The 21,553-nt window shown below is 37.5% G+C and overlaps 1 protein-coding gene and 1 pseudogene across 1 annotated transcript in view; one reads left to right on the forward strand and one right to left on the reverse strand.

The window, feature by feature from the left end:
- PRRC2C (proline rich coiled-coil 2C) overlaps positions 1 to 21,553 on the reverse strand; it is an 89,580-nt gene that overhangs the window by 47,268 nt on the left and 20,759 nt on the right. Inside the window, exons 4-12 of the mRNA XM_044915955.1 lie at positions 21,042 to 21,151; positions 19,777 to 19,902; positions 17,285 to 17,508; positions 13,497 to 13,579; positions 12,746 to 12,879; positions 12,578 to 12,665; positions 11,166 to 11,310; positions 9,062 to 9,115; positions 3,955 to 4,576 (exon numbers count right to left, since the gene is read on the reverse strand). Coding sequence (XP_044771890.1) covers positions 3,955 to 4,576; positions 9,062 to 9,115; positions 11,166 to 11,310; positions 12,578 to 12,665; positions 12,746 to 12,879; positions 13,497 to 13,579; positions 17,285 to 17,508; positions 19,777 to 19,902; positions 21,042 to 21,151 — 1,586 coding nt within the window. The remainder of the gene's footprint in view (positions 1 to 3,954; positions 4,577 to 9,061; positions 9,116 to 11,165; positions 11,311 to 12,577; positions 12,666 to 12,745; positions 12,880 to 13,496; positions 13,580 to 17,284; positions 17,509 to 19,776; positions 19,903 to 21,041; positions 21,152 to 21,553) is intronic.
- On the forward strand, positions 5,378 to 5,467 carry LOC123325122 (annotated as a pseudogene).

Genomic DNA, 21,553 nt, shown 5'->3' on the forward strand with positions numbered 1-21,553 from the left:
CCATGGTAAAAACAAAGAAGGTAGCTACAGAATATAGCAAAAGGAAATAAGAAAGGAATTTAAATGTTCCAATACAAAAAAAATCAACTAAACACAAAAGACAGTAATGCAGGAAATGAGGGGCAAAAACGGATATAAAGCATATAAAAACCAAATACCAAAATGTGAGAAATAAGTCCCTTCTAATCAATACTTACTTTAAATGGATTTAACTGGAAACACATGATCCAACTATATGTTATCTCTAAGAAACTTACTTAAGATGCAGAGACACAAACAGACTGAAAATGAAAAGATGAACACAGATATTCCATAGCAATAGTAACCGAGAGAGCAAGGTGGCTATGCTAATACCAGACAAGACTGGCTTTGAATTGAAAGTTTTACAAGACAAAGGACATTATATACTAATAAAAGGTTCAATGCAGCAAGATATAGCCATTATAAGTACTTACACATATTTAATATATGTGTCAAATAACAGACCATCAAAATATATAAAGCAAAATACTGAGAGAGTTGAAGGGACAGACTGTTGTACATTTATAGTTGGACACTTCAATACCTTACTCTGAATAATGGATAGAATAGGCAGACAGAAGCTAAGTGAGGAAACAAAGGACTAAATACAATAAACCAACTAGATCTAACAGACCTACAGAACACTCTATCCAACAATAGCCATCACATTCTTCTAATATGCACGTAGGACATTTTCCAAGACTGTATGTTAGGTCACAATATCAACAGTCAATTGATTTAAAACGATAAATCTCATATGAAGTATTTTCTCTGACCACAGTGGGATGAAGTTAAAAATCAAAAAGAGAAGTGAAACAGGAAAATTCACAAATCCATGGACATTAAATACTCTTAATCAACTAGGGTATCAAAGAATAAATGGCAAGGGAAATTAGAAAATACTTGAGAACAATGAAAACAAAAACATAACATACCAAAATTTATAGGATGCAGCAAAAGTGGTGCAAAGGGGGCAAATTTATAACTATAAATTTTTTTGTGTGTGTGTTACAATGTAAGGGAAAAGAATAAGAGCAAAGTAAACCCAAGGTTACCAGAAGAAAGGTAATAAAGATCAACACAGATATCCACAAAATAGAGAATAGAAAAATAGAAAAAAATTAATGCAGCTAAAAGGGGATTCTTTGAGGGCGCCTGGGTGGTTCAGTTGTTAGGAGTCTGCCTTCAGCTTGGGTCATGATCCCAGAGTCCTGGGATCAAGCCCCGCATCGGGATCCCTGCTCGGCGGGAAGCCTGCTTCTCCCTCTCCCTCTGCCCTTGCTTGTGTTCCCTCTCTCACTGTGTCTCTCTGTCAAATAAATAAATAAAAAAAAGGGGATTCTTTGAAAAGATCAACAAAATTGACAAACCTTTAACTAGGCAGGTCAACTAAGAAAAAAAGAGAGAAGACTCACAGTACTAAAATCAGAATAGAAATTGGGACATTACTACCAATTCTACAGAAATAAAAAGGATTATGAGAGTATTATGAATAACTATATACCAACAAATAGGATAAGCAAGATGAAATGAAGAAATTCCTACAAACATAAACTTTCTAGTAAGTTTTTAAATCCAGATGTGTGAGTCCTCCAGCTTTGTTACTTTATTTCAAGATGGTTTTAGCTATTCTGGGTCCCTTGAGATTTAGGGTTTTCTACACATAAGATCATATCATCGGCTCACATTACCTGCATCTCTAGTATACTAATAATGAATGATCTGAAAAGGAAATTATGAAAACAATTCCATTTACAACAGCATCAGAAAGAACAAAATGCTTAAGAATTTTTTTTAGGTTTTTATTTAAGTAATCTCTACACCCAACATGTGACTTGAACTCATAAAATCAAGAGCTGCACACTCCCCCGACTGAACCAGCCAGGTACCCCTAAAATGCTTAAGAATTAACCAAGGAGGTGAAAGCCTTCTACAATGAAAACTACAAAATATTGCTGAAATAAATTAAAGAAGACATAAATAAATGGAAACACATCCCATGCTCACCGACTGCAAGACTTAATACTGATAACATTAATACTACCAAAAGCAACCTATAGTTATGCAATCCCTAGCAAAATCTCAATGGTGTTCTTTACAGAAATAGAAATACACATCCTAAAATTCACATGTACTCGCAGGGGGACCCAGAATAGCCAAAACCATCATGAAAAAAAGTAACAAAGATGGAGGACTCACATATCCGGATTTAAAAGCATACAACAAAGCTGCAGTAATAAAAACAGTAAGACACTAACATAAAGTCAGACAGGGCAATGGAATAGAATCAAGACCCCAAAATAAACCATCACATACATGGTTGAATGATTTCAGAAGAGGCTGCTAAGATCATTCAATGGGGGAAAGAACAGTCTTTCCAACAATGATATTGGGAAAACTGAATATCCACGTGCAAAAGAATGAAGCTGGACCCTTACCTAACACAATGTACAAAACTTAACTCAAAATAGGTCAAAGATGTAAATGTAAGACATAAACCTATAAAACTCTTAAAAGAAAACAGAACAAAAGCTTCATTATATTAGATTTGGCCATGACACCAAAGGCAGAAGCAACAAAAAATAGATGGATTTCATGAAAATTTTAAAGTTTTGTGCATGAAAAGAATATCCTGAGTGAAAAGGCAACCTATCTAAAGAGAGGCAGATCATATATCTGGTAAGGGATTAACATCTAGAATGTACAGCCAACTCCTAAAACTCAACAACAATCTGATTAAAAAACGGACAAAGGTCTTGGGCATTTCTCCAAAGATTCACAAATGGCCAATAAACACATGAAAAGATAATACTCAACATCATTAATCATTGGCAAAGCGCACATCAAAACTACAGTGAGATACCACCTCACACTTATTAGGAAGCCTACTATCAAAAAAACCCTCAGAAAATAACAGATGTTGGTGAGGATGTGGAGAAATTAGAACCCTTGTGCATTGTTCATGGGAATGTAAAATGGTACAGCTGCTGTGAAAAACAGTATGGTGGTTCCTCAAAAAAATCAAAAATAGAATTACCATATGATGCAGCCATTCCATTTCTGAGTATGTGATCAAAAGAAATGAATATTTGTACACTCACATTCACAGCAGCATTATTCAAAATAGGTAAAATATGGAATCAATCCAAGTGCCCATGAACAGATAAAGATAAGCAAAATGTGGTTTCAGATATAGATTATTAGCCTTAAAAAGGAAGAAAATTCTGCAATATGCTACAATATGGAAGAATCTTGGAAGATAATATACTAAGTGAAATAAGCCAGTCACAAAAAGACAAATACTGTATGAGGCACTGAGAACAGTCAAAATCAGAGACAGAATTAGAACAGTGGTTGCCAGGGGCTGAGGAGAGGGGAGAATAGGGAACTATTGTTTAATAGGTAGAGTTTCAGTTTTACAAGATGGAAAGAGTTCTGGAGATGGATGGTGGTGGTAATTGCACAACATTATAAATGTATTTAATACCATTAAACTGTATACTAAAAATGGTTAAGATGCTAAATTTTATGTTACATATATTTCACCGTAATAAAAAAATTACAGAAAAAAGCGTATTAAAGTATCCAATAAAATTCAGCTTCTATTTAAAAAAAAACTCAATTGGAATGCCTGGGTAGCTCAGCTGGTTAAGCATCTGACTCCTGAGTTTGGCTCAGGTCACGATCTCAGGGTCCTGGGATCCAGCACTGAGTTGGGCTCTGCTTGAGATTCTCTCGCCCTCTGCCCCTCCCCCTGCTAACAAATGTGCGCACCCACGCTCTCTCTCTAAATAAATAAAATCAATCTTTAAAAACAAACCACCTCAATCATTTTTATCTGGATTACATACATACATATATTAAAAATACACAAACATCCACACCAGAAGTACTATGAAGCCTCTTAAATAAGAACAAACAAGACTCTCATACCTTTATTACAGTTGGTTTCACTTTCTGGTTTTTCTACCATAGGCTCTAAAGTAGGTTCTTTGTGTTCAATTTTTTCCTCCACTTTTTCCGTTTCTTTCTTCTCCAACTCACATTCCTTTTCCTGTTCCTTCATCTTTTGCAGTTCTTTTTCCTTTTCCTGCTGTCGTTCTAGTTCTTTCTCTTTTTCTTGCTTTCTTTCCTTTTCCAGTTCTCTCTGTTTTTCCTGCTCTCTCTCCAGTTCTTTCTCCTTCTCCTGTTGCCTCTCCCTTTCTTTTTCCCTCTCCTTCTCTCGCTCCCGTTCTTGTTCTCTTTCAAGTTCTTTCTCACGCTCCCGTTCTTTTTCTCGCTCCCTTTCTCTAACCTCCTCTGGAGAGGGTTGTTTGTCCACAATGCCAAGCTTTTCATCCAATCGTTTCAGTTTCTCTGCACATGCTGCCTTTCTTTGTTCTTCCATTCTTCGCTCTTCCTCTTCACGCCGTTTCCGAGCGCGTTCCACTGCTGCAGAAAGTTCTGACTGCTGTCTTCTTCTTTGCTTCCATATTTCATCTTCATCTGGTACTTGCTGCTTTGTGGGGAAAGGGCCTGGTCTTCCAGGTACTGCCTGCCGGTCTGGAGGAGGATGCTGAAACATTATGATAAATTATCAGGTGAATATGACAAATCTATTTCCACACTTGATCTTAGCCAAATCATAGACATGAAGAGGGAAGGAAAAACTCCCAAAAATGTCACAAATGTTTCTGATAAAACATACATATTAAAATACAAACAAGTACCAACATGGGGAAAATACTAAATTTAGATAATTCCCCAAACTAAGACCAGAACAATTAATCTAGGCCATGTACCTATTTATTGTGGCAGACATTACCACACATACAGAAATTTGTTGAATGAAATTAGAAGCTGTCACAACATGAATTTCAAAATCTAAATTTAGACATGAAGGAAATTTAGAATGTGAGTGCTTTTTGGAGCTGCAACTCTCAGAGATGGAATGCCTAAAGAGGGAGAAAAGTCCATAAAGATGCAGAACAGTGTCATGTGAGCCCTGAGAAGACAAAGGTGCAGTTACAGGGAAAAAACAGCCAGCCAGAGCTGCTAAGTGAAGAAGTTGGAGACACTACTACTGCCGACACTTCCAAGGAGGAGAAATTCCTAGAAATCAGCCTGTATAGACAGAGTTCTCGAGCTGTGAACTGGAAGATCCAGAAATGCATGCTTAGAACCCACAGTGGAATGTGGGATATCACTTGAGAGACTGAGTTTTAATGACCTACTTTTTAATTGCTATGTTCTAAAACAACTACAATCACTGCCAGCAACTATGCAAAACAAGCAGAATAAAGAGAGCACCTGAAGGGCTGAAATGTTAAGGAACTAAAAAGAACTTTTAAAAATACTGATTTTAATAGCTAGTAGAAGCTTTGCGCAGTGGCAGTATCGTAGCCAATGAGGTTTATCCGAGGCGCGATTATTGCTAATTTAATAGCTAGTAGGGTGAAGAAATCTCAAAAGCCATATAACCAGGGCGCCTGGGTGGCTCAGTCGTTAAGCATCTGCCTTCGGCTCAGGTCATGATCCCAGGGTCACGGGATCGAGCCCCGCATTGGGCTCCCTGCTCTGCGGGAAGCCTGCTTCTCCTTCTCCCACTCCCCCTGCTTGTATTCCCTCTCGCTGTCTCTCTCTCTGTCAAATAAATAAATAAAATCTTTAAAAAAAAAAAAAAAGCCATAAAACCAGTCAGAATCCTTACAAATGAGAAAATAATGGTATGATGAAAACACCGGACTAAATATAAAAAATACATATATGTGATGCAGACTCTACCATTTACTAATGGTGCTGTCTTGGCAAACCACTTTATCTGCCAGCACCCCTAACCACCACTGGTCTGCTTCTGGCAATAGAGAGTAGTTTTACCTTTCCTAGTTTCATATATATGGATACATCAAGTTATATTTTCTTTTGTATCTGGCTTCTCGTGCTCAGGATAATAGTTTGGAGGTGGCCATCCGTCATTTGTTCCATTCTATTGCTGCACAGTAGTATTCCATCATAGGCACATCGTTTCACTTGTGGATGGACACGTGGACTGCTGCTAGTTTTTTAACCATGAATAAACAGTTATGGACACTCAGGCCTAAGTCTTTGTGTAAATGCATGTGTTTTCATTTCTCTTGGTTAAATACTTAGGAGTGGAACTGCCGAGTCATCTGGTAAGTGTATTTTTCACTTTATTAAGACACTGCCAAACTGTTTTCCAAAGTGGTTACAAGGTTTTACAGCCCCACCAGTAATTTATGAGGGTGCTAGCTGCTTTATACCCCCACCATATTTGGTGTCACCAGCCCTTTAAATTTTGGATGTGTAACAAAATCTCACTGTGGTTTGAACTTGCATTTCCCTGGTGTTTAAGATACTGAACATCTTTTCTTGTGCTTACTGGCCATTTATGTATCTCATTCTGTGAAGTGAATGTTCAAATCATTTTGTTGGACTATTTGTCTTATTATTAGTTATAAGGGTCTTTTGTTTGTTTGTTTTTTTTTCCTCTAAGATTTTATTTATTCATTCATGAGAACAAAGAGAAAGGCAGAGCAGGCCCAAGGCGAGACTCAATCCCAGGACTTTGGGGATCACAACCTGAGCCGAAGGCAGACGCTTAACCGACTGAGCCACCCAAGCACCCCTGTTTGTACTTCTTTTAAAAAATGTATTCCAGGGACGCCTGGGTGGGTCAGTTAAGTGTCTGCCTTCGGCCCAGGTGATGATACCAGGGTCCTGGGATCGAGCCCCGCATGGGGCTCCTTGCTCAGCAGGGAGTCTTGCTTCTCCCTCTGCCTGCCGCTCCCCCTGCTTGTGCTCTCTCTCTGACAAATAAATAAATAAAATCTTTAAAAATAAATAAATAAATTCTTTCTTAAAAAAAATAATATATATATATTCTGGTACATGTTCTGGTCAGATTAGTAATATTTTTTGTGTACATATTTTTTCATTGCCTCAGAGATGTTTTTAAAACTCCAACTGACAAATTTTTTTTTCTAATTCATGCCTTTTGTGAATTATCCAAGACCATCTTTGTTGACCCAAGTTTAAAGATTTTTTCCTCCACATGTTTAGTTTTAGCCCGTATGTATATAAAAATACCATAAAGAGCATTCAGTAGTTAAAAGGAAAACGACTGGTGGAGATGGTGGTGATGGTTGTGGTGTGTATGCCCGTCACAGTAGGGCAATTAGGGAAGGCCTCTAAAGTGGTAACACCTGAGCAAAGAATTTGATTAGAAGAAGGATCTCTGGAAAATATTCCTCTAGTTAGAGGAAACAGCAAATAAAATGTTTTATTTGCGGCAATAAAGCTTGTGTGGCAAGAACAAAGAGAAAACTAGATAAAATGAGGAGAGTAGACAGAGACCTTAAAGACCACTGGAAGGACCTGAATAGGACAAGACTGATCTACTATAGGAGAATTTAGGATGGAGGTGGCAGGTAAGCGGAGGAAGAGTGGGAAATAAGACCTATTAGGAACCTACTGTGATAGTTGAAGTGAAATATAACGGGTGGTAGGCAATTACTCGGTATTGGAATATATTCCGAAGGTAGGGGTGACATAATTTGCTGATAGATTAGGGTGGATGTATGATAAAAAAGAGGGAAGAGTTATGAGTGACTTCTAGGTTTTACCCTGAGCAAATGGGTAAATGATAATGCCATTACATAAGACGGGAAGACAAGGGAAGCAGCAGGGCCACGTGTGTCACATGTGTATGGGGGGGGGGATATTGTTATGGTTTGGACATATCTATCAGAAATCCAAGTGGAGATGCTTATGATCACTAAATACATGACTTTTGAAGCTAGGGTAGAACTTTTTTTTTTTTTTAAAGATTTTATTTATTTGAGAGAGAGAGAGAATGAGAGAGAGCACATGAGAGGGGGGAGGGTCAGAGGGAGAAGCAGACTCCCCGCCGAGCAGGGAGCCCGATGCGGGACTTGACCCAGGGACTCCAGGATCATGACCTGAGCCGAAGGCAGTCGCTTAACCAACTGAGGCACCCAGGCGCCCGCTAGGGTAGAACTTTAAGGGCTAAAGATAATATATATTTAAGTACCATAAGCACATTTATGAGATCTTCCAGGAAAAGGATACAGTCAGAAAAAGGAATAAGAACACAACCCTTAACCCTCCAACACCCAGGGGCACCTGGGTGGCTTAGTCAGTTAAGTGTCTGACTCTTGATTTCGGCTCAGGTCATGATCTCAGGGCTGTGGGATCAAGTCCCGTGTCGGGCTCCACATTCAGTGGGGAGTCTGCTCGGGATTCTCTTGTTCCCTCTCTCTCTGCCCCTCCCCCTTCCTGTGTGTGTGTGTGCGCGCGCGCTCCCCCCCCCCATAAAGGCCCACAAAAAACACAAATTGAAGAAAGAGAACACAATAAGTGTGATGTCTTAAAAGTAAAAAAATAAGTCTTTTAGGAAGGATGGAAAGATTAGCTATGTCAACCGCTACTGAAATTAAGTAAAATGAAGACAACAGAACTGAATTTGGCAAGATGGAAACCATTACTGACCTTCATAATAATAGTTTCAAAGGCATAGTGGTGATGTTTGTGTAACTGTAAAGGGTTAATGAGAGAGAAGGTGAAGACAGTAAGTGCAAATAGCTCACTAAAACAATTTTGCCATGAAGGAGAACAGAGAAATAGGGTGGAAACTATAGGGGGATGGAGGGTAGTGAGAGTTAAAGAAGCGTTGATTTTTTAAAAAGTTTAAGATGGGAGATAATATTACCGATAAGTGACAGAAGATGGGAGCAAGGGAACAGTAAGAAGGGTTGCCTTTAGCAGCAAGGATAGGAAGAAGTCAGAATAAGGGCACTGAAATGGGAAAAACAGTTGCTTCTCATTTTCTTAGTGAAATTAGGAGCATGCCTATCAACTGAGAATGAAGAGGAGCAGAAAAAAGAGAAAGATATGCAAAGAACTAACAAGGTAATATCCCTAGTTGTTTCATAAAAGTTATAAGAAACATACAGAAATCTTTCCATTAAAGAAATAAAATCAAGTAATACATACAGACCACAAAGAAGCATTTAAGATTTACCTGCTGTGCAAGCAATTTTGGAGGTGGTGGCAGGTGTGAAGATGGTCCACGTTCCTATAATAAAGATAAGGACTATTACAAAATAACCAGATAAAAGATATCTACTGGAAATATTTCTGAACATAAATTTTTTTCAGTGGCACTACAAGATTGCAAACAATAAACCATCTTCATCCTTTTCTCTTTTTTAATAAAAGTACACCACTCACTGCATAACATTATATTCTATAAAATCACTCTGTCATTTTAATAAGATTAGAATCTCAAATGGACTTTGCAAAAAGTAGAATTTTAGTGTATAAATTCTGAAATTCTACCACAGGTAATTTGGCAGTGGAGAAGTATGCCTTTAATTTTGAAATTTTATTTGCATAAGCCCTATTCTTTTTCTGCATTTTTTCCTAATGGCAAACTAAATGTATGACATTTACCTAAAGAAATGAAACATCTAAAACTTATTGGAATCAAATACAATACATACTCACTTGCTACACTTAACAACACTATTCACTTGCTAATACAATGTCACACACACACACACACACACACACACACACACAAATCAAGACATTAAGATATGGTATATGATATTCCTCTATTCTTTCATGGGAAAGGATTATCACTCCCCATGTTAAGCCAGTAAATTTAAGTCACATAAAACATGAATTTTATTTAAAAAAAAAAAAAACTTGGGCACCTGGGTGGCTCAGTCGTTAAGCGTCTGCCTTCAGCTCAGGTCATGAACCCAGGGTCCTGGGATCGAGTCCCACATGGGGCTCCCTGCTCGGCAGGAAGCCTGCTTCTCCCTCTCCCACTCCCCCTGCTTGTGTTCCTGCTCTCACTATCTCTCTGTCAAATAAAAATCTTTAAAAAATAAATAAATAAAATAAATAAAAATAAAAATAAAAATAAAAAAACTTGAAAAATCCTTTTTCAGAGTTCACAAATTTATTCTCCAATGACTAACCAATGCCGTAAGAATAAAATTCAAACTTCCTTGTATATCATACATTTAACAACTGGTTGTTATGCAGCTCTCTTAACTCCTCTCCTATATCAAACTACTGGAGACCTCTAGAATGTGCCATGCTTTCTTTTTTTTTTTTTTTAAAGATTTTATTTATTTATTCATGAGAGACAGAGAGAGAGAGACAGAGAGAGAGGCAGAGGGAGAAGCAGGCTCCCAAGGAGCAGGGAGCCCGATGCGGGACTCGATCCCAGGACCCTGGGATCATGACCTGAGCCGAAGGCAGACGCTCAACCATCTGAGCCACCCAGGCGCCCCTGTGCCATGCTTTCTTGTGCTTCTCTACTCTGAACATGTTCCCACTGCTTGAAATTTCTCTCTTCCCTTGTTTACTGGCTAATTCCCACTTCAAGTACCAAGTCTTTTGCAAAACCTTTTCCAGAGAATGCTCTAAGAACTCATTGTGTGCGCTCTGTCACACCATTTATCACACTGTCTCGCAAATGATATTTGATGTCTTTTCATTTTACAGAGACTGTTAGCTACCTACCTTTTATCTCCTTGAAGGAACCAGTTCCTCCATCTGTTTTGTATGAATTCAACAAATACATGCTGCGTACACTATGAGTCAAGTGGACTCTCTGGATGACAGCCCTTTTTAATTCCCAGCTTGCAATGCAGTTTCTTGAAGTAGGATCAAGTGTATCTGTTTACCTACATTATTTCCTTTAACAATGTTCTTCAAAATGACTCACACTTAATAGATTTCTCTACTCCTTATGTATGATTTCCCTACTGAGCGTACTATTTCACATATGAATACTGACTAGAATTTACGAAGAACTCAGTAAACCATAAAGCACTTAGCAATGTTTGGAAAAAGTTTAAACCTCCACTTTAATAGGACCAAACAGTTACAAGCAGAAAAAAGGTGAAACTTTAGTTTCTACTTATTAATTTTAGCTACTGTATCGACAGCTCCTGTTAATAATGCAATAAAATTATGGTTTAGATGTACAACTATTCAAGACAAAAGATACAGTTTCCTTTTCCTAATTCTTCTTTCAATTTTATGATTACAAGATTAATTCAACCAAAGTACAGGTAATGACAATGATCTCCTTAAGTCCAACAAACCTGATTAAATGGAGGTCCCTTCCCATAGGGACCTTTTGATACTGATGGCTGGGCAGGTATCTGAGAAGTTGACTTCGTGTTGCAAGCTTCATCTGCTTCTTTTCGGTTTTCAGTGTTTTCAGAAGCTTTTGAACCTTGATCCTCACTAAGCAATCAAAATCCAGGTGAAATAAGAAAGTAAAGTGGACAGACTACACCATAAGTAAAAGCATTTTGTCTATAAAGATTATTTCTATATGGTTTTAGTGGGCGGAGTGGGAATATATCAAGGAATGAGATGGTCTTGTGACCTAGTGGTGCTTTCATTCATTCATTCATTCAGTAAATATATGCCATATGTCTATAATGTGTTAGGACCTAGGTTTGGCTAAGTTATCATCACAAGGCATAAAGTGCAGTAGAGTAGTTGTCAAATATGGACACTCACACTTGACATACAACTTCACAAAGGAATATATCCCAACCATTTTGATTGACCCCCACCCAAAAAGTCTCATCTAAATGCAACCAAGTAATATTATAATTAATACCTGTATTCTAATTTATTCTGACTTAATGAAAAAACAGAAGTCAAACTATAGTATTTTTTAAAATCACAAGTGCCAGGCATCTCATAACTGATCACGAAACAGCAGTAAACTACAATGCCATGGCTAGAAAACTCTACCAATTCTACCAAAACTTCTAGCAACTAATTGCATGTGCATGTAAGCTCCTTGTATTTTAAGAGCCCAATTTTTATGGTATATAACCCATATATTCCTGACTCTGATGTCCCTGTATTAGAGATGAAAAGCTCCCATTTTTCAAACTTTAATGCTGCTTGCTGAAGTTTAAAAAAGCAGCTATAGTAATTCAAGTGATTTTTCTCCAATTTTGTAAATATTAATCAGTTCAAGCAAGTAACAAGTTTGAAATAGTCCCTGATACTGTCTTTCAAAATACCACCAATTAGGGGCGCCTGGGTGGCTCAGTCATTAAGCGTCTGCCTTCAGCACAGGTCATGATCCCAGGGTCCTGGAATTGAGCCCTGCATCAGGCTTCCTGCTCAGCGGGAAGCCTGCTTCTCCCTCTCCCGCTCCCCCTGCTTGTGTTCCCTCTCTCGCTGTGTCTCTCTCCGATAAAGAAGATCTTTTAAAAAAAAAAATCACCAATTAGATGGCCAGGATCTAAACATTTTTTTTAAAATATGTATTTTCTTTAGAAGCATCAAACTTTAATTCCTTGACTAGCTGTACTTTAAAATTTGCCTTATTAATCAACTTCCCACTCAGTAAGTTCTTGGGAGTAGAATGTAGAAATTCTATAAAAAAAGTAACAAATGACTATTAATGAAACCTCTCTGCATAAATGGATAATGTTATATCAATGAATTCATAGTATTACTCGTGGAAGTTGTTCCAATAGCTTACCTGCTGTTTTCTTTAGGACTACTACTTCCTTGCTCATCATCATCACTGAAATTCAGCTGTTCTGTATAATCTACTTCCATCTGAGCACCTAGTAAATTAAGGAAAATTCAGACTGACTGTTTAAAAACATCTAAAAACTAGAAACACTTAATTAATTTTGCCTCTTACCTGCCCAACCTTCATCAGCTTCAGCATCTAGGTTATCAAATTTATCAAGCTCCTTTAGTTCTGAAGCACTAAGGATGGAGGGGCGTTCAGGCTCAGAGGCCCATGAAGGAGGTGGACCCCTTCCTCGAAGGCTTCTAATGAACAAGAGGTTATGAGGGGAAAAGATACAAAGTTTTAATGATTCTAAATTACATAAATATTAAAAGATTGGAATTTAGTTCATTTCAATGATGTACAAAATATTTTGCACCTGACATGTATGAAGAAATTCTAATGTTAATACATAAGTTCAGGACAATATATAATTCTGTTACAAGTATTTAGTATCAGAAAATGGGTTTAATTGCCAAAAATTTAAAATAAAACAAGTATGTTAAAGAATAATATGGCTAAGACTACTACTAATATCAAGAATGTTAAGAAAAATCATTGAGGAGAATGCTCGAGTCTCACATTAAGCAAAAAAAAAGAAAAGAAAATGGAGAGTCATTAATCATTGACATCATGGAAGGAAGAAGGGATAAACAACTGTCATGCCATGATTTTCAGTTTTCAGAATCTTACGTCAATTTAAAGTTTTAGAAGAATAAAGTATTGTTCTATCTTATAAAAGTCAATTATTTGTTCATGGCAACTGTACTTTGAGGTCAAAATAATGAATCAATCATTACAATCCATTCAACCTCCAGAAAATCTTAATGAGCATATGTGCCTTCGTGCCTTGGCAACTTTTATCATTTAATAGTCTTACTTGTTTGTTTCAGATAAAGAAGGTGGAAACCTCATGGGACCATGAAGAGGAGGATAAGCCATCCTCGGATACTGCTGAAACATCTGAATGAAGAAAACAAAATTGATAAATTTTGCAACCAAGTTATATATATATATATATATATATATATATATATAAGATCACCCTAACTAAACCTGAAGTAATTTATAGAAAGAAAGATTATAATAAACCATTCTATGAATAATTAGTTGTATCAGCTGGTATAAATCATCATTCACCCTCAATAACAAGCCATCTGTTAAGACTAATGCGTCTAGCAAGACTTTACAAATACGGATAATAACTAGGACACATCCTAGGAAGAACTTCTGCTATCCCATTAACAAAACCACATGATTATGTACCAACATGAAAAACCTAAAAAGACAACATGCATGCACCCCAGAGACCTGCAAAACCCTAAGTTCAAATACCTGAAAGGAAATAATGTGACACTTCATCATAATGCAGATTAATTGAAGGCAGATTTGTTGGTAAAAAGAAATTCAGTTTATTTTAAAGATTCTAGTTTATTTATTTGACAGAGAGTGAGAAAGCAAGACAGGGAACACAAACGGGGAGTGGGAGAAGCAGGCTTCCCGCCGAGCAGGGAGCCAGATGCAGGGCTCAATCCCAGGACCCTGGGATCATGACCTGAGCCGAAGGCAGACGCGTAACGACTGAACCACTCAGGTGCCCCGAGAAATTCAGTTTAGATAAAAGTATGGTCCATAATCCAGGGGAGTGAGGAAGATAGTGGGTATGGGAGATTTCCCAGGGGTTGGAAATAGGTGGATTCTGATTCAAGCTAATATACAGATCATTATCATAAACTGAGGTACAAGGATGTTGCTCTCTATGGGAACTCGGATTTGAGAAGTGAAGTTTAGGAGAAGTTAAAGATAGGGTATGAAGACAACACCGCCGAGAGAAGGGAACAGATGTCAAAAGATGTGCTTATAGCTATTTGCTTATAACCAGGCCAAAATACAAGAAGGAAAAAAGAAAAGAAAAGAAAGAAAAAGAAGGAAAGAGGGAGAAAAAAGAGAGAGGGTAGGAAGGAGTGAGAAGGGAAGGAAGGCAGGCAAGAAAGAAAGACTGTATTACCTTAAACACTTAATTTATATCCTGAAATAGATTAGCTTTTCTTTAAAAACAACAAACCTGTTAGGTAAAGAAATTACTCTGTACTTGAAGAAAGGCTATGTTTATATGATCATTCCATCTAAAGATGCATTTCTAAGTAGGGTCAGAGCAAGTTAATTTTAAGTTAAGCAGTAGCTGAAGCTCAGATGGAGAAGCTTTTAGTCTGGCGAATGCTGAGAATATTTGGTTACATCATCCTGTACTGAAAGTTAGCAAAAACACAGTTGGAGGCAAATGTTCATAGGTAAAGTTTCATTAGATCCCTCTTCTGCTGATTAGTCAGGCATAGAGATTAATTTGATGTATTAAATGCTTAAAATTTAGGAATTTGCCACAAAAATAAGTGTAGAAACAATCTTTAAATTCTCAATATATACTGACGGTTTTAAAAACATTTCTGTTTTTGTTAGTTAGTGGAACTATAAAATGATTGATGAAACTGGGAAAAAGCCTGCTTGGTCTCCCCTTTTAAAACTTTCCCTTCTACCATCCCAACCCCCAGGCCTGAAAATTCAGGGGTCTTTGGAAGAACAATTTGGAAACTATTAGGAGACAAGTAGTTTGGTGTAAATAATTTACAGGTTAGCATATAAGACTGATTTTTATCATGCTCCCAAATTAAAAAAATATATATATTTTTAATCATTTATTTCCCTCCTCTCCCCTAGAATAATTAAATAATACAAAGAAATAGAAAATATGAAAAAATATGGATATTTAGAGCCTGAATACTTAGGAATTAAGTCATAATAAAAACATATAAGAGGGGCGCCTGGGTGGCTTAGTCGGTAAGCGTCTACCTTCGGCTCAGGTCATGATCCCAGGGTTCTGGGATCAAGCCCCACATGGGGCTCCCTGCTCGGCGGGAAGCCTGCTTCTCCCTCTCCCACTCCCCCTGCTTGTGTTCCCTCTCTTGCTGTGTCTCTCTCTGTCAAATAAATAAATAAAATCTTAAATATAAATATATATATATATATATAAGAACCAGACCCTTACTCTCTTTGAGATTAATGGTCTCCTGAAAAATGTTAATTTATTTACATGTAGTTTACCATATCATTTCACAGGAGGCTGAGAGCAAACAAACGTTTGAGGGCACCAAATCTACCTATTAATTTATATAAATATATGGGTCACAAATATATATTAAATAAAACTACAAAAATAGAATCAGCAAACTCCAGACTATGAAAAACTCCACAGGATAACAAATAAATAACAAGCCCCCCCCCCCCAAAAGAGAGAGCGAGAGAGATGGAGGGCAAGAAGTAACCAAAGGCAACAGGATTCCTAAAAAAATATCAATCTCAAATAGATGTTATCTGGATCCTAATCATGAGATAACCAGAGAAATCAGGATACTGACGTGATGTTTTTAAAAACTCTTTTTAGGGGCGCCTGGGTGGCACAGTCCGTTGCACGTCTGACTCTTGGTTTCGCTCAGGTTGTGATCTCAGGGTCATGAGATCGAGCCCATGTCAGGCTCTGCACTCGGGGCAGAGTCTGCTTAAGACTCCCCCTCCTCCTCTCTCTGTCCAACCCATAAATAAATAAATCTTTAAAAAAAAGTGTTTTTTTAGATAAAAAACCAAAACTTTCCTTTTAGGTATGATAATGCCATGGTGGATTTTTCTCCTAGTTTTTATGTTTTAAAATACAACCTAAAATATATATGGATGAAATGATGTATCTAGGATGTTGCTTCAGTAATTGGAGGTGGTGGGAAATAGCTGAACCAAGACTGACCCCAAGTTGATAACTACTGAAGATGGGTGGTAGATATGGAAGAAAGGGGGGTGGTTCACTGTACTATTTTTCTGTTTTTGCATATGTTCAAAATATTCCATAATGAGAAATTAAAAAGAATGTAAAAGGTATGTTTACCAATAAAAACTTTAGAGCTAAAGCACATATTAACTTTTTTTGTGCCATGAACAACCCCCCTTGGCAGTCTGGTCAATCCTATGAAATCTCTTCTCATAGAAATGTTTTAAATCCATAATCTAGGGGCGCCTGGGTGGCTCAGTCGTTAAGCGTCTGCCTTCGGCTCAGGTCATGATCACAGGGTCCTGGGATCGAGCCCCGCATCGGGCTCCCTGCTTGGCGGGAAGCCTGCTTCTCCCTCTCCCACTCCCCCTGCTTGTGTTCCCTCTCTCGCTGTGTCTCTGTCAAATAAATAAATAAAATCTTAAAAAAAAAAAATCATTTAAAATCCATAATCTAAAACAGAGTACTACAAAAGAAAACAATTATGCTAAAATTTTGTTAACACAATATTTAAAAAACAAATTTATGATATGGTAATGTATGTGCTTTCATTAAATAACAAGTGGGGCTACCCATGGGTCTAATAACTACTTCGAAGTATTACTGAGTATATTTTGCCATATCCACAATATGATAGGAAATGAAAATAAATATGATCCCTATTAATGATAAAAACTAGGGTACTCCTGATACTTCTGTGATTTATTTCCTGCATCCATAATCAAGGAAAATGCTAATTTTTAGTTAGATGTTAATGCAAATAAAGACCTAAACTTTTCCCCATTCTAATTCTCTCCATGGAACCCAGAGCAAAAACCTCTTATTTAACAACTTGCCTCTTTAACAATACTTACATAAGGAGGCATCATAGCTCTGTACTGGGAAGCAAGAGCTGGCTGCTGTCCATTCAGTTTAGCCTGTGGAGGACCACAAGCTATCCTCTTTTCCACCACTTTGAGGATATCATTTTGTTCTGATGTTCCAGCTGTGCTTTCATCCTGGCCAGAAAGCTTTTCATCTTGGTCAGATGTCAAAGGTGATCCAGCAGACTTACCACCATCTCTCCAACAAGCAACATCTGGTATGGAGAGAGATAAGAAATTCAATTAAGGGGCGCCTGGGTGGCTCAGTCGTTAAGCGTCTGCCTTCAGCTCAGGTCATGGTCACGGGGTCCTGGGATCGAGCCCCGCATCGGGCTCCCTGCTCGGCGGGAAGCCTGCTTCTCCCTCTCCCACTCCCCCTGCTTGTGTTCCCTCTCTGTCAAATAAATAAAATCTTAAAAAAAAAAAAAAAAAGAAATTCAATTAAAACAAAGAAACAGCACCACAGAATTCAGAATTGAAATTAAAAAGGGGGAGGGGCATAAGAAAAAAGCTGAAAATGGAACACAGTGAAATCAAACTAGGCACATTTAAAAAATCAATAGAGTAACAAAACACAGTGAAGGAGTAGTGAAAATCTAATCTATGTCCTACTGCTTTCAAAGTGTTTAGGCTATCAAGAACAGTGGGTTCCAAAGCAGAGATGTACCACAGAGGGTACCACCAAAAGCAAAGACTGGGGTTGGGGAAGAAAATATTAGAACTTCTCTATCGAGGGGTGGGCTCAATCGTTAAGCTTCTGCTTTTGGCTCAGGTCGTGATCCCAGGGTCCTGGGATTGAGCCCTGCGTCGGGCTCCCTGCTCCGCGGGAAGCCTGCTTCTCCCTCTCCCCCTCCCCCTGCTTGTGTTCCCTCTTTTGTTGTCTCTCTGTGTCAAATAAACAAAAAATAAATCTTAAAAAAAAAAAAACAACTTTTCTATTGAGCTTTACCATTATTTGATATAGAGATTACAGTCACTGTTATACCTGGAGATGTCCTGAGGGAAGAGGGTTGGGAGTCCTGTGGTGACAGTAATGCCCTCATCTGTTTTCAGGCTACTATGGCTAGTTACATGTGCCCAAGGGGGCAAATTTAGTGACTATATTATCTGGTAAAACTACACTCAGTAAAATAGGTAAATGATTTTACAAGGATATCTCTTTGGAAAGTAGCCTCTAAGATGACCCAAAATGGGTATCTATCTCCTGGTATTCACACCCTGTACCAGGATTGGTTTGTGTCACCTACAGAATAAAGCAGCAGTGATGATGTGTCTCCTATGGGGTTAAGTTATAAAAGACTGGGCTTCCATCCTGAGTGGGAGTAGTCCTGTCACTCTTTACTTTATCTGGGGAAGCAATCTTGTGAGCAGCCCACACATAAAAGAGCTACCACGAGTGAGCTTGGAACAGTAGCCCCGTCAAGTCAGCATTAGATGACATACTGCAAGGTTGCTGAGAGAGTTCCTGTGCCACAACTCCTAGCTAAGCAGCTCAAAGATTCCTGACCCTTGGATACTGTGTGAAATCATTAAGTCTAGTTCAGCTGTTGTTTTAAGCTGCCAAATTTGTTATGCAGGAACAGATAACTGGTGAAAATCAACTGAACAAGAAAATAATAGAGGGGTGCCTGGCTGGCTCAGTGGGTACAGCATGGAACTCCCGATCTCAGGGTTTTAAGTTCAAGCCCCATGTTGAGTGTAGAAATTACTTAAAATTAAAAATAAAAAAATCTTAAAAAAATAAAGAAAATACAGCTGACAATCTATTTCTAATACAAATACATCAACTACGTAACCATTAAAAATAAAAATAACAAAAGATGATTTGCCCAGACCAGACAGGAAATGAGCCATAAGCAGTATGAAATGTATTAGGTTATCAGAAATACAGATTTGTAACCATCACCGAAAAGAGAAATCTCCCATGTATACAGGATCCTTTCAGATATTTGGTAATGAGAATAGGAAACTAATATAATTAATAAATAAAACACTTAATCTCAAGGATTTTATATTTCTATTTTTAGCTTTTCCTTTATGTCCATAATACAAGTATTTCTTACTATCCAAATTTATTTGGCTCTTTGGTGTGAGTTCAGAAAGCACAGGATCACTGAATGTTAATAGAGTAGCAGATAAATGGATATGATTTACAAATAAATATTTGCATATTAGAGGGGTTGGTTCAAAATTTTTGCTACTGTAAAAATGACCAATATTAATGTGCAAAGAACTCACCCAGGCATCTTGTTAAAATGCAGATTTCTAATTTAGTGGGTTGGGTGTGAGGCCCAAGATGTACATTTCCAACATGTTCTTAAGTTATACCAATGCTGTGCATGTGAAAACCACACCGGAATGACAGCAGTTACTCTGTCTTTTCAAAGGAGGTAAGTCACACATACAATAATATTGGGCAGGTTATGTTACAAAATAAAATACAATTTCATTCACTATTTCTATGAAATAAAAAGTATTCTTACTTGGTGGGCGTAAACTGGGTCCAGGTCCATAATTGTCATCACTCGTTTCTTTTTCTTTTTTTTCCTGATCCCCAGCTGCCTGCAGGCTGGGAAATTCTTGCTGAAAATGACTATTCACCTGGATTCCTACAGATTTTTTTAAAACATTAAATGTAATTTTTATACTGAAGATAATGAAAAAACCCTCCCACGATAGAGGACTCTGCTTTTCTCTGATAAATTATTCCATATATATATATGTTTATATATATATATATATGTTTATATATATATATTTATTCCACTGTTCGTATCCATAAAACTTTAACATTTATTTAGAATTAGAATCCCTTGGAAAGTTAATGAACAGCCATGCGGAGATAAAAATCTAAGAAAGGAATCTGCCAGACACTGTTCAGGACTCATTAAAGATGATAAGGAAAATGAGCAGAATTTCACTCCTGTTTTTCTTTTACAATAACTCCTTACATTTTTCAAAAAGTCAAACTTCTTTGCTAATAACTCTAAGAATCAAATAATATTATTGAAACAATACATGAATCAACACTGCAAGTATCACAATGATGCTAAAATGCCTTCACTAAATTTATCACTGAGATACTGATTGCACCTCACTAGTCACCCATTCACCCATCTACCTACCTACTTGCCTATTTATTTATATACCTCTATAAATTAAAAGATCTGATTTTATTAACTTGAGGGTGTAGATAGGGCCTAGATTTTCTATACAATGTTTTTATAGATCTTTCCTGTTTTGCAAGGGGAAAATTTAAATTTTGCTGGGGAGTCCATCATTCCTTGCGGGGGGGGGGTGCGGGGAGAGTATTACAGTTACCATGCTTTATGGCTACTGTCCAGCTCTTCTCTACCATGGAAATCCTGAGTAGCACGTTTGAAATAGAAGGTTAGGGAACACAGATGGTGATGAATATATAGCTTCTAGCTATTTACACAGTATCTGGGTACTTTTATGCCCCAAAAAGCAGAAGGTACAAAGTTTTTTCTGGTCATGTAGGGTGAAGATAAAAACAATGTGGGAGAGTATCTTAAAGACTCCTTTTTAAATCCCTATCATTGGCTCATACATGGGTCTCGGCACTGAAACTTAACTACCCCAACAGTTGAAAGAAAGACCCTTTTTTAGAACCTGAGTATATCCTTGACAACGTTCTCTGCCCCTGTCAAAATCCACCCCTTATCTCCTGCATGGCTGTTCAGTAACTATCAAACCTAGCCAGTTTCCCCAGCCTATGTCCACTTACCATCTCCTTGCCCACCTTGCTTGTTACTGGCCCAAGATTTGGGAGCAGGTGCTACTTCTGGGGGAGCTGCAACCCCAGGTTTTGGCTGTGCTGGTGGAACTTCTGGTGTTCTTAAAAAAAATATGAATCCATTATTTCAGATATGGTATGTTCAAAAAAATAAAAATGAATATTGTAGTTAAGGTAAATTTGTGTATAACTGTTTTGGCTACATATTTACTCATAGATGCATCTCCCACAAATGCTTTTCCTCTGCAACATTCCTTTAAATAAAGTATAGCTATTTTCATCCCCTTTCATTTCTTCCTTTTAATAACCCAAGGAGAAGATAGCTTTACTGGTTTTTCATTTTGTAAAAAAGAAAAAAAGAAAAACTCATTATTGAGTATAGCTACCAAACTCTATTTTAAAGAAGTAAATATTTATATATAATTAGAAATAACATTATAGGCATACATACTGTCTGGACCGGTGGACTTAGCCAGGGCTAAGGCTAAGCAAACTCTCCATCT

Source organism: Neomonachus schauinslandi, chromosome 6, assembly GCF_002201575.2.
Source record: "Neomonachus schauinslandi chromosome 6, ASM220157v2, whole genome shotgun sequence".
Taxonomy (NCBI): Eukaryota; Metazoa; Chordata; class Mammalia; order Carnivora; family Phocidae; genus Neomonachus; species Neomonachus schauinslandi.